The sequence below is a fragment of the Bos mutus genome, chromosome 3 (genome assembly GCF_027580195.1).
Source record: "Bos mutus isolate GX-2022 chromosome 3, NWIPB_WYAK_1.1, whole genome shotgun sequence".
Classification (NCBI taxonomy): domain Eukaryota; kingdom Metazoa; phylum Chordata; class Mammalia; order Artiodactyla; family Bovidae; genus Bos; species Bos mutus.
Genome location: NC_091619.1, coordinates 21797166 through 21809545, shown reverse-complemented (window position 1 = coordinate 21809545; position 12380 = coordinate 21797166). Strand labels below are relative to the sequence as shown.

At 44.6% G+C, this 12380-nt stretch overlaps 1 protein-coding gene across 1 annotated transcript in view; it reads right to left on the bottom strand.

Moving 5' to 3' along the window:
• NOTCH2 (notch receptor 2) overlaps positions 1–12380 on the bottom strand; it is a 175016-nt gene that overhangs the window by 9077 nt on the left and 153559 nt on the right. The window contains 8 exon segments of the mRNA XM_005895272.2: positions 564–660; positions 1100–1310; positions 1510–1652; positions 2526–2873; positions 4224–4729; positions 5612–5724; positions 8382–8618; positions 10539–10671. Coding sequence (XP_005895334.2) covers positions 564–660; positions 1100–1310; positions 1510–1652; positions 2526–2873; positions 4224–4729; positions 5612–5724; positions 8382–8618; positions 10539–10671 — 1788 coding nt within the window.

Below are 12380 nucleotides of genomic sequence, written 5' to 3'. Positions count from 1 at the left end.
ATGCCTGTTTTCCTCAAGCATTTATTCAGAATATCCATGGGATACATGCATACCCCAGCCACGTACGTCTATGGGTGAATGGTCTCCTTTTTCATGTCAGACTCAGCCCAATGTACCTCTTACTGCTATATGGCTTTTGTTTCCAGGGATCAAGATTTAAAGCCTCCAAACTCAGTGATCACTGGCTTTCCTCCACTAACTCACTCCACCTTCCCTTGAAGTATCCAGAGAGAACAAGGGAGAGATCTGGCCATGAAAGAAACTGGTGTTTACACACAATAGTCCTTATTCAAATACCATCAACCTGACATTTGAGGAAGGAAGCATGTTTGTTTTATTATTTTTAAAGAGTTCTTTCTGAAAAACTTACATAGTAACCCAAGGCCATCAATGACCTAAATATTCCTGATTTTTGAAACAACCTAGGATAGCCAAGGCCTGGGCAACATGTACAGACTACCACCCTTCTCTCCCATTCATGATACTCTAGATACCGAAGGACAAAAATGTGAAATATGAGCAGACAACGGCTAATAACGGTGCTTCTACCACGGCCAGCTTACCTTGGCTTTCTTAGGCTGCGGCCCTTCATCATCGACCCAGTGTTCACTTGTTCCAGAACCAATTAGGTTCGCCTCTGAGACTTGCACTGAAAGATTTCTGACGTGACAGAATCATGAAGGTATAAAATAAGAGCAGGGTTATATCATAAAAGAACATAGAAATTTTCATAATTTTTCTGCCATCACACACTCTCATGGCTACAGTCAGACTTTCAGGGGCCTTGACCTGGGGGAAAAATGGGCAATATTACATCCCATTGTCTGAGTAAATATCAGTTCCTTTCCCACTAAGCAAGAGCTTAAGACAAAGGCGTGTCTCATCACAGAAGCTGAGCATCCCTGTGATAAAATGTACAGAACTGAAGCATCCAGACTCTTATTTTATAGCCACAAGCAGGCATTCAGTATCACGGTCAAGTATAGTAGCACGGCATGGCCAGAGCTCTGAATTTAAAATCATGATTCAACAAGATCTGATTTTCCACTTATCCGTACTTGTTATTACTGTGAATAGTAGCTTATTGACAAACTCTTACTTGAGTCCCACAGCATCCTGGCCCACTGGCTCACGACGTTTGTGGTTGCTGGAGTCACGGCGAAGGGTGAAACCTTCAGGCAGCCAGAGGGAGCCATGCTTGCGCTTTCGTTTTGCCATGATAACCCCCAGCAGGATAATAAACAAGATAATGACAACGGCAACAGCAAGCAGATAGAGAAGCTGAGTGCGTTTTGGGGTCAGAGATTCACCTGAAAGTGCAGAGAGATAGAGAAAGTGATGAATAAAACATCCACCTCTCAATATTCCCACTAAACTCCTTCAGAGAACAACTTTGAGCTCACTAGCCCTGAGGAACAGAGCGCTGCACGCTGGAAGCTGTGCCCCGTTCTCTCTGCCTGCAAGTGACACTCCTCAGCACACTTTCCCCTTAATTTTAGAGCTACTCACTGACGACAGACACAAGTGGGTACGACAGGGTCCCCTGGATGGCGTGAGAAGCCAGAAGAGCTGCGGCTGCGTCTGTGTTCTTAAAGCACTGGTCTGAGTCTTGAATACACTGGCGGTTGTCAATCTCCAGAAATACCTGAGAGCTGAGGGGAGCCAAGGAGAAATGGCAAGAAAATGTCAACCCAGGAATCTGAGGTAGACCCGCTTCCTCACCCTCAGCCTCGGGCTCTCTACCTCTGGGATGCTGTCTCCAGGAAGATCCCGGAAATTAAGATCTGGTTTACATCCTAAACACTAATTCTCACTTAGGGTGGGCTACAGTCCATGAGGTCACAAAGAGTCGGACACGACTGAGTGACTAACCCTTTCATGTCCTTGGTTTGGCTGCATCTAAGTCTTCTGACTTTTAGGCAACATAAGACAAATTGAGAAAATGGGGTGAAGTTGCCTTTGGTGGGCTGCTTCTACCCCTTCCCCCTTCCGGTGTACTCAACGGTACATACAGCTACTCTAAAAACACACCCCTGCCTTTTGCTTTTTGTTCCTTACTCTCCTTTCTCTCTGCATCTGTACTCGAGCTAGCTAGCCAGCTGAACCTTGTGCGATACCAAAAAATCCTGAGTGTGGATGACATGATATATGCAGAACATCACCCTTGTCAAAGAGACAGAAATGAAGCGCCTTGAAAAGAAGCCCAGGATTAATACAAAGAGGAGTCATCACTAGAAGGATTTACGCCAACTCTGGCAAATGGTTAGAGATTCTAGCACATGAGGAGCCCGTTCTGACACCCTGCCACTTGACTTGCTTCAGCCCACTTTTCAGGATTCCAAGATCAAGGCAAACCTTTAGCACTAACCGTAAAGACTGGGATTACAGGCTTGGGTTACTCGGTTGACTGTTTTGTTTTCTGACCTTTCATCTTTATAGGTCCAGTTGCAGTTATGATATTTGTGTATCAAAGTGCTCAGCCTGATAAAATTAAGCTTTGAGAAGTCCAGAAACTAAACACCTACCCAGCCACTTCCTGTTCTTCATCTCCAGGAAGGGACCTGCGTGTCAGTCTCTGCTTCTTCATGGCAGCTGACTTCCCACCATAATAGGGGTAGACCATGAGTTCCCCCTGGGCATCCCGTTTGATGCGGAGGTTGGTGTGGAGCAGGGTGCCCAGTGCCCGCAAGAATCTGCGGGCATCCTGGAGCAGCTGTTCAGGTGGCATCAGCACCACGATGACCAGGGTGCCCTCTGCCAGGTTTTCTGGCCGGTCAGCAGCACAGTCCAGCCCATCCCAGCCACACTCCTCACTGTTGCAACCCTGGTCACAATGGTTGTCTTCGTAGTGGTCTGCACAGTATTTGTCATATCTAGGCAGAGGGAGGCAGAGAATATGGTAAGATCACAGTGGAACTCTATTTGTTTTCCACTTGGAACTAATGTGGATTTTCCTACCCATCTTCTACGACTCAGATTAGATCCTGAATGTCCTCTGAAGCCTTCTTGGACTCTCTGTGCCTGACTTCTTAGAGTATATACAGTCTACACACCTTAGCATCTCAGTGAGTGCTCTCTGAATGAGAAACGAAACTACTCACTAAACTCATGGGCCCCTAGGCAGCTTGTCATCATGTTAAATCAGATTTGTAAACAAATCTGAAACAAAAATCTACCTGGTTCATGTTTCCTTTATTTTTATATCCATTGCCTCTGGGTTTCCAGCAGTAAAACAAGACTCTAGAGAGTGCTTCCAGAAACTGGAAAGTAACCCCATACCAACAAGAGATGCTGTACAGTTGACCTTTGGCCCACTTGATATGGCCCATTTCTTCTCTAATCAAGACTGAATCTTCACTGTGGAAGGTAGGTGGCAAGAAGGGTGTCCCACACAGGATACCAGATCTAATTTGTACAGCATCTTTCAAACATTGGGAAATGGAAATTGACTCCCAAAGCCTGTTGATGCAAAAATCGTTGGATTTCCACTCTCCCCTTCTCCCTCCTCACTCCCATCCCTTGATGGTTACACCACCCAGTCCAACTTGCCACTCTAGCTCAGTGAGGAGATCAGGAGTCAGGAGGAGCTATACCTGCTCTGGCAAGTTCTTGAACCTCCCAAGTCTCCCTTCCCTGATCTGTTAAAGGCCATTAACAACACCTATGCCTCACAAGGTTGTTGAGAATTAATCAGGGTTGAACCAAATGGGATGACTAAATGGAAAGCTATTATGTAACCCACAAAGCCCCCTATAATTGCAGCAGTGAAGACCAGGAGGGTTAGGCTGACTAATCTAGCAGATGCTTCCCGATGAATCTGGAGGGGAAACCCAGTCTTAGGGAAAGACACGGGATGAACAGAGATGGGTACAGACCTTTGCAACCATGCTGCAGGCAGATTATGTGAGAGGCTGCCTGACAGTGGGTAACACTTCCAAAAGTCACTTCCCCTGGGAACCTGTGGCAGCAGCAGGCGAGGAAGCAGAGACAGGCAGAGAGTGGCTGTGCAGTGAGCGTTTCTGCCCCTCGGTCAGCAAGGGAGAGCACAGGGTAGTGTGTGATGGGGCAGGATGGCACCAGGAAGAAGAGGGCAACTGGTGCCAGTCCAGAAGGCAGAGGCGGCTTGGGCCGAAGCACTGGAGCGGTTAGCAGCAAAAGAACAAGAGACCGAGGTGTGTTAGTGACAGCACTGCCCCTCAGTTCTGGGGACCCTGGGCGCTTACTTGCATGTCTTGCTACTCTTCTGGCATTCAAAGTTGTCAAACAGGCACTCGGCCGTGTTGCACAGCTCGTCGCACTGGTTGTTGATGTACTCCCAGCAGGGCAGCGGGGAGGAGCAATTGGCCCAGGGGTCCTCCATGGTGAGGGAACAGTCCCCCCCATCCCACTGGCAGGCATGGCTGTTGCACACATCATCACAGATGCCGTCCCGAGCTTTGTCAGCACAATACTGGCTCAGGCAGGTGGCAGGAGGGGTGCTGGTGGGGGCGGTGTAGAGTTCACAGTGGCTGCCCCGGAACGGCGGGGCACACTGGCACGAGTAGTAAGGAGGCTGGCGCTGAGGGTAGCAGCTCCCCCCGTGCTGGCAGGGGCTACTGGCGCAGCCCGAGTCGCAGTCCTGGGGGTTGGGGCAGAAGCAGCGGGGGCCCGAGGCCGTGTGCACACACTGCTCCCCTCTCCTGCACTTCACCTGTCCGCAGCTGCTCTGGCACCGTGCCCCAGAGAAGCCCTGTGGGAATCAGTGAACAAATGAGGATGGCAGGTGACTCGTGAGGGCAGGGCCCATTCTCCCTCGGGCCCCCTCACCGCCACACCTCTAGGGAGGTAAAGACTAGACTCTTGGCTAAGATGCCTCCAGGTAGCTTCCTGGACCGAGTTCTAGGAAGAGACTTCTTCAAGTCAACTTTTTTACTCTAAGAGCTTGCTTCTAGAAATGAAGTCCAGAGTTCACATTAGGATAAGGTGACCCCAAACCTATTAGCACCTTTCCAAATCATCAGTAGATCACTCATACAGTGACTTTACAGGGGAAAAAACTCACTTCAGAGGATTAGATGTCTAAAAGACTTTCCTATGTCATCTCGTTCTTGAACGTCTCCCTCAGTCCAGGCCAAGGTTACTGGACAGGTTTCCTTTTGATATCCCTCTGCTCATCTGTTAGGAAGCTTTTAGCCTCTGGCAGGAGCAAAAGTGTTTGCACAGCAAATGGCTAACGTTAAGACTTCCTTCTAGTTGAAGAAGCAGTCTGTTCCCAAATAACTGCTGTCGAGGGATGTGAGCAGAGTAGCATTTCCAAAAACTCTGTCCCAGTCTGGGCAGCAAGACTACCCTCCAGGACAAGACCCAGAAGCCAAATACACTAGCCCTGTTCCCAAGGGAATATCCACTGCCCTTAGTGCCTCTGAGGATTGACAGTCACAGACCAGGGAGCTCACTGTTTCTGGGAGTATTTTAATAGTTCTAAATGGAAAACGGAAGCACTTTCTCCTAAAGAGGCTAACATTAAGAAACGCCCCCACCAAGAAAGCTCCCCACAGAGCTCGGAAATGCCAGGTTTCCTCTCGGCCCTGTCTCAGGCTATATGGAATTCAGTAGGCACTGTGGCACTCACCGGGGGACAACGACAGATGAAACCATCGGGCATGTTGCTGGCCACAGCACAAGTGCCTCCGTTCAGGCAAGGCATCTGGGGACACACGTCGACGAACGTTTCACAGTGACGACCTCAGAGTAGAAAATGAAAGGGGGTTTTAAAAGTGAAAGCAGTAACTCACGTTATTGAACAGGATACTACTGGGATGTGAGCTAGTCAAAGGATTAGAGAGGGAGCAAGAGGTGTGAGAATTGAGTTCTAAGCCTAAGGGGACATGAGAGGATGAGGAAGGCACATGCTAGATCCCAACATCCTTGGCCCATCACTCACTCAGGACAGTTCCCTCATCTGTCTTGTCTACAGTAATAAGTGCAGATGGCACACGACTGAACCGACTCACAAAACAAGATGTGTACAAAAAATGACTAACCCCTCAAAAAAAAAAGAAAAAGAAAATGACACCTAAGCTTTTTTTGAAGGCACTTTAGCTTTCATAAGTCAAAAACATTTAGCAAAAATCCACTGCATTTTGTTAACACTGTCTACTTGATAAGACAGGCTACACCAGGCCAATACATCTAAAACAGTGATTAACATATACACGCTACTATAGATAAAACCGATAACTACTAAGAACCTACTGTATGGCACAAGGAACTTAACTCATAGTCTGCGATGACCTACATGGGGAAATAATCTAAAATAGAGTGGATTGATAAATGTGTATAACTGACTCACTTTGCTGTACAGCAGAAAGTAACACAACATTGTAAACCAACTATACTGTAATAAAAATTAAAAGGAAAAACTTTTGGGACAGGGGGACACATGTACACCCGTGGCTAATTCATGTTAATGAATGGCAAAAACCACCACAATATTGTAAAGTAATTAGCCTCCAATTAAAATAAATTAATTTTTAAAAATGTTGATTTGCAGTTTATATTAATTTTAATCAGTGACATCTGTTTTCAATAATGTCCAGCCTTTCTGTAACCTTATTGGCATTGTTTTAAAACACAGCTTATGTTAGGGTTACCTGCACAGCTGTGTTAGTAGAAACTAACACAACATTACAAAGCAATTATATTCCAATAAAAATTTAAAACAATCATACAAAAAAACCCTCAGCTTAATATTCCCACCATAACTATGATTGAGAGTCAAAGGATTTTTTAATTCACAGGTGTGGAAAATGTAGGAACACCACTTCTGGCTACGGGACCCCAATTCAAGGTGGCCTCCACTCCTTTCGCCTATTTCCCTCTTTCTTCGTAGGGCTCCTCAGCATTTCCAGATAAAGAAGCCTCAGAGGTAATGAAAGGAACAGGAGGCAGTTGTCTGCTAGTTCTCAAGCAGATCATGACCAGCATGAGACGACAGATTGTTCATACTCTTTCTGTCCAGGGTTGCCTCAAACGTGTGATGTTCATATTGGATTGTTTCTCTTTTGATGCTGTACCTAGGTGTTTTCCATATTTCAAAATCCACCTCCCCCCCTTTTTTAAAATAAAATTCCAAAGTTCTTAAAGGTAATATATCTTTAAAATTGGAAGGGGGGGATGTCTGGATATAATAAGCCCAGAATGTAGCAGAGTTCAACTTTCCAGATTGCTAGTAAGTAGACTAATGCAGACTCTCATCTGACTTCCAAAGAATACTTCTACAGCAAAAAATGTGAACTGACCCCAGGAGTGCAAGACAGATTTCCGGGTAACTGATGGTACTGCCAAATTTAGATATAAACAGCTATTTTAGCCCCCCAAAGTCACCAAGTTGCCCTTCTCCAGTAATAATTAGTAACTGTCTATGATAAAACCCCTATTCTGAGGCAGGACTCACTCATCTTTGTAATCTGTGATGAACACAGCCAAGTCTTAGCGTGCAGGCCCTGCTTGTGACCTCTGAAGTTTTCCTGTTCATACCCTCATCAGTTGATTTTTGGTTAAACAGCCCAATTTGGATCTATTCCCTTTAAGTGTCCAAGAAGACCCTAAACTTCTTTGGATCCCAGAAGGTAGAAAGGTCACTATGGCAGCGACAACCCAATCACTCAAGTCGCTACATGCCACAGGAGGCAGGGTGACAAAACCAGAGTTAGATGTAAGGTTCCTGAACGTAAGATGTTATTTTGCTCAGATGAAATGAGTTCCAGAGATGGATGGTGGTGATGGTAGCATAACAATGTGAATATCCTCAATACCATTGAACTGTATACTTAAAAAAGGTAAAGATGGTAAACTTTATCTGTATTTTACCTCAATTTAAAACGTTACTTTGCTCAACTACTCCCAACATTCTATTTCTTTTTTTTCATATTTCTGCTACAATATGATGTAATTAATATATAACAAAAGAGATAGCATCTCTCTCAGGAAACACAAACATCTGTGGAGCGCAGGCCTAGGAAAAAGTTGGGCTCTTGAATTAAGCTGGTCTAGATTTTCACCCTTGCAGCTCTGAGGGCAGCCTGGATTGCATACAGCTCACCAACGACTACCTGTGGCCCTCCCTGGTGGCTCAGATGGTAAAGTCTGCCTGCAATGCAAGAGACCCGGGTTTGATCCCTGGGTCAGGAAGATCCCCCGGAGAAGGAAATGGCAACCCACTCCAGTATTCTTGCCTGGAGAATCCCATAGACAGAGGAGCCAGGCGGGCTATAGTCCATGGGCCAGAAGAGCGTCCCTTGGGGCTGGGATGTGTCATGCAGGGCCTAGTTTCCTCAGTGGAACCCCCACCCCACCTCGAGGCAGAGTGGCTGGAGCAGCTGGAAAGGTGCTCAGCTCACCAGTGAAGGTGCTGCGGCAGACGCACAGGTAGTCGTTGGTGAGCTGTATGCAGTCCAGGCTGCCCTCAGAGCTGCAGGGGTTGGACAGGCACTCGTTGATGTCCCCCTCACAGCGTTCTCCAGCAAAGCCTGGCAAGCAGCGACAACTGTAGCCCCCAATCCTGTCTACACACTGGCCACCATTAAGGCAGTGGGGACCCCTGGCACAGTCGTCAATGTTCTCTTCACAAAGCAGGCCTGGAGGAGAGAGAGGAGGGAGAGAAAATTATGACAGTTCTTGGAACACTGCCTTCCAGGAAGGGAAAACCAGCCCTGGTGGCATTTCCACAATTAGTCAGGCTGGAACCATTCCGGTCAGGCAGGGCCTAACACACGCTTGACCCAGGATTGTGCCCATTCTCTTGGACACCAGTAAGCAAAGGATGTACTCAGGGCTTCTCATGTTCTCCCCACACAACCCAGTGATGAAGCAATCCCTTAGGGCATAGCTAGTATTATTTTTCCACTTGAAAGGTAAGGAAATTGGAACTCAAGAGAGATTTGGTAACTTTTCATTAATTTATTCATTTTGATTTAAAATATAAAAACAGTTAAAAAGAATATAACCATAAATAAATAGACTACAAGTAATCACTGGTAAGAATTGGAAGTAAATTTTGAATCACACAAATGACTTTTTCTGTAAAATAATGTAAGTGCACAAATATCTTTTATCAAAAAAATAGAAGGGAAATATCCTATTGAGAGCTCAAAGGTTATGCCATTTAAAACAGAACTCATTTAATGTGCTATATATGTAAAAGAGCCATCAAGTATGAACATCTGTACATATTTTTGAGGAAGAAATAAAAGAAATCAATGACTATTCTATAAGTGATTTCATGATTAATTCAAAAAATTACAGAAGAAAGAAAAACAGTACTGTATTCTTACCACTTGTAATAGCAAGACTATTTGAAAGAAAAGAAAAATGTTTAAAAAAAAAAGGCCTCAGTTTCAATAGCAATAGCAAAAGATAAAATATCTAAGAATAATCTTAAGAAATGTACTACACCTACATGAAGAATTTAAAGTAGACCTAAAAGACACAAAAGGAAACTTGAATAAACAGAAAGACACAATGGGTTGGTTAGGAAGACTCCTCATTCTAAAGACGTCAGTCTTCTTTATACAAATTCGTAAATTTAATGTGACCTCAATAAAAATATTAACAGGATTTTTAACGGATAATATTACCTCTAGAAGTAATTAAAATTAACCTCTACTTCTCTTTCAAGTACTGAGCAGAAAAAACTCTCCTTTAATGGAACAAATCTTCAAGTATTTAAAGGCTTTCTCCTTAGTTTTGTCTTCCCTGTTAATCTCACTGCTCAATAACGAGCCTACTACTGGGGCACTTTTCCATTCTAATTTAGCCAACTCTGAACTCAAGAAGGAAACCCAAAATTCACTGACCCAAAGCTTTAAGACAGTATAAATATTTCTCTAACATTCTATTCTCTTTGATGAGAATCAATTTTCCACCATTGTGGATGGCTTTTTCTTTTGACGTGCTGCTCAGAACAGGCACCATAGAACTACATCTCTTCTAAAAAATAATACTCCAAGCTCTTTCCAGGAGACTGTTTGCAGGCAGGGGAATGCCCCTGGTGGAATGATGGCTCCACCATCCACCATCTAGGGTTGTATCTCATTAGGTCTTATTGTAATTCTTAGTTCATTCTTGGACCATCAACCTTTTCCCCTTGGGCTTACAAAAATAGGCAAATGTTTTCATTTCATTCATTTTCCCACTTTATGGAGGCAAGACTTGGAAGTTTAGAAAAATACGTGAGCTGGTAAATACAAATAATTTATTCAAGAGGCTACTGGTTGTTTTCCCTTGAAGCACCAAGAGATCTTGCTAGCCAGATTAATTTTGCTGCAACATTATGTCATTTGCACATTCTGTGTTTCATGGGTTTCAACAACAACCAGACAGAATTGAGAACAGGCGTCAGAACACCAGAGCTTGGCAAGAGAGCAATGAAATGGCTTGAATCTCTAAGATTCAGAATACTGCTGAATCTTGTTTTAAAAATCCCTTCACGAGACTAAAAATGCATTTACAACTTAGAGAATGCCCTGGATGGAAGACAGGTAAGGCTGATTTCATACCCCGAGTGCCTGGTGGGCAGGAGCACTTGAAGTGGTTCACAAGGTCGATACAGGTGCCCCCATTCTGGCATGGCTGGTTCTGGCACTCATCCACTTCATACTCGCAGTTGACACCCTGATATCCAGGGACACACTGCCAAGAGCAAAGCAAAAAGAACAAGAAATGTTGGACTATTGTTGGACGCATATCATAGGAGCAAATGAAATAGGGTAAGTTACTGTGACCCTTTTATGCCAAACCCCACCCGGCTCTTGTACGCTCTTCTGGTATCATCACACTCCCTACTCACTGTCTCATGCAGGGTCAACTCACAGCTCACTGGCATTTATCACTTCTAGCCAAAAAAGCCACTTGAAAAGGAAGGCAAGGACTGAATATTCTGAGGGATATCTCAAATGATGTCTGTGCAAAAGCCATCCGTCCCTTCTGTGTGCAGGTTTTCCCATCTTTAAAACATTCATTCCTTTGTACGTGATGGGGATCTGGTGGCTCACAGAAATGGTACATGGGGATGGTAGTAAAGGTAACGCATGTATTTACTGACCCCCATGTTCAGGAAACTACACATTTATGTGTGAGAAACTGGCTGACGCAGGGGTGGGGCACCAAGAGGCGGGCAAGCTAGCTGTGCTAGATGTCGGCGTTCTAGGACTTTCAGGGCTGATTAAGGAAGAAAACACTGACCAGGAAGTGGCTCTATTTGGGCAATGCTTTGAGTCCCTCACAGCAAAATTACTGTAATTGATTGCTGTATGCTTCCCGGTATAGCTATCGAATTTTATAAGTACGAAATGCCACCTTCTGGTTTAAAACTATGCAACATCTCCTTTCTTTTTTTTAATGCCATTTTTGGTGAACCTATAAAGCAACAGCAGCAGTTACAAAATGTTGTCTGAGTACTTTTGAGAGCTCAAAACAAAGATCTGTGTATAGGCTGAACAAAAAGATGTTCAATTAATAGTAAAAACTGCATATGAATAACTTTAACATCTTTCATTGGACTTTTCATGCAAACCTTAATAGAGATGTGACTCAGAGAGAGATAAAAAAGGATAAGAAGAGGAGGGCAGATGAACTCAGAGGGAAGAGGGTAACAGAGGGGGCCCACATGTTGGGTGATAAGACTCAGCAGCCAGGCCAGAGTCTCTGGGTCACAGAGCTCTGAAGGGCAGCACTGGCTTGGTATCTCCACGTCCTGGGCTCATCTGACCTATGGCTAGCAGTGCAGGTGCAGTTTTGCAGAACATATAAAGCAGGTGGGCCCTAAGTGAATAAATTCTACTTCTTAGGGCTATGTTTAAAACAATGGTACCGGTGGCTTTCGAACTAAAAATAAGAAACAGGGACCAATACACTGAAGCCATCTTTGGCTCATGTATGAGAAGAAGAGTTTTTCTCGCTGTTGCTTGGTAGCCTAAACTGGTATCAAATTCATGTCTCTGGTATTTTGTCAACATCTTGATCTATTCATTATCAGCCCAGACATTAAGAAGACAATGATGTTGTTGCTATTGTTGTTCAGTTGCTAAGTCGTGTCTGACTCTGTGACCCCGTGGACTGCAGCATGCAGAAGACAATGATATGTCCCTTAAAAGATACATACACCCTCAAATATATATGTGTAACAGTATGATGCTACACAGAACAGGCTGGGAAACATTTTTTTGAGAGAATTATTAGTCGATTGACCAATGACTGTTTACAAAGATGACATGGGTCAAAGGGCCACTCCTCAAAGTGGCTTCTCCTATCTCAACTGCTTATTCAGGGAAGTACCAGGGGCCACTGGGCTGGGTAGGCTGGGAAATGCACCCTGGCAGAGTATGTTAGCTCTGGATTCT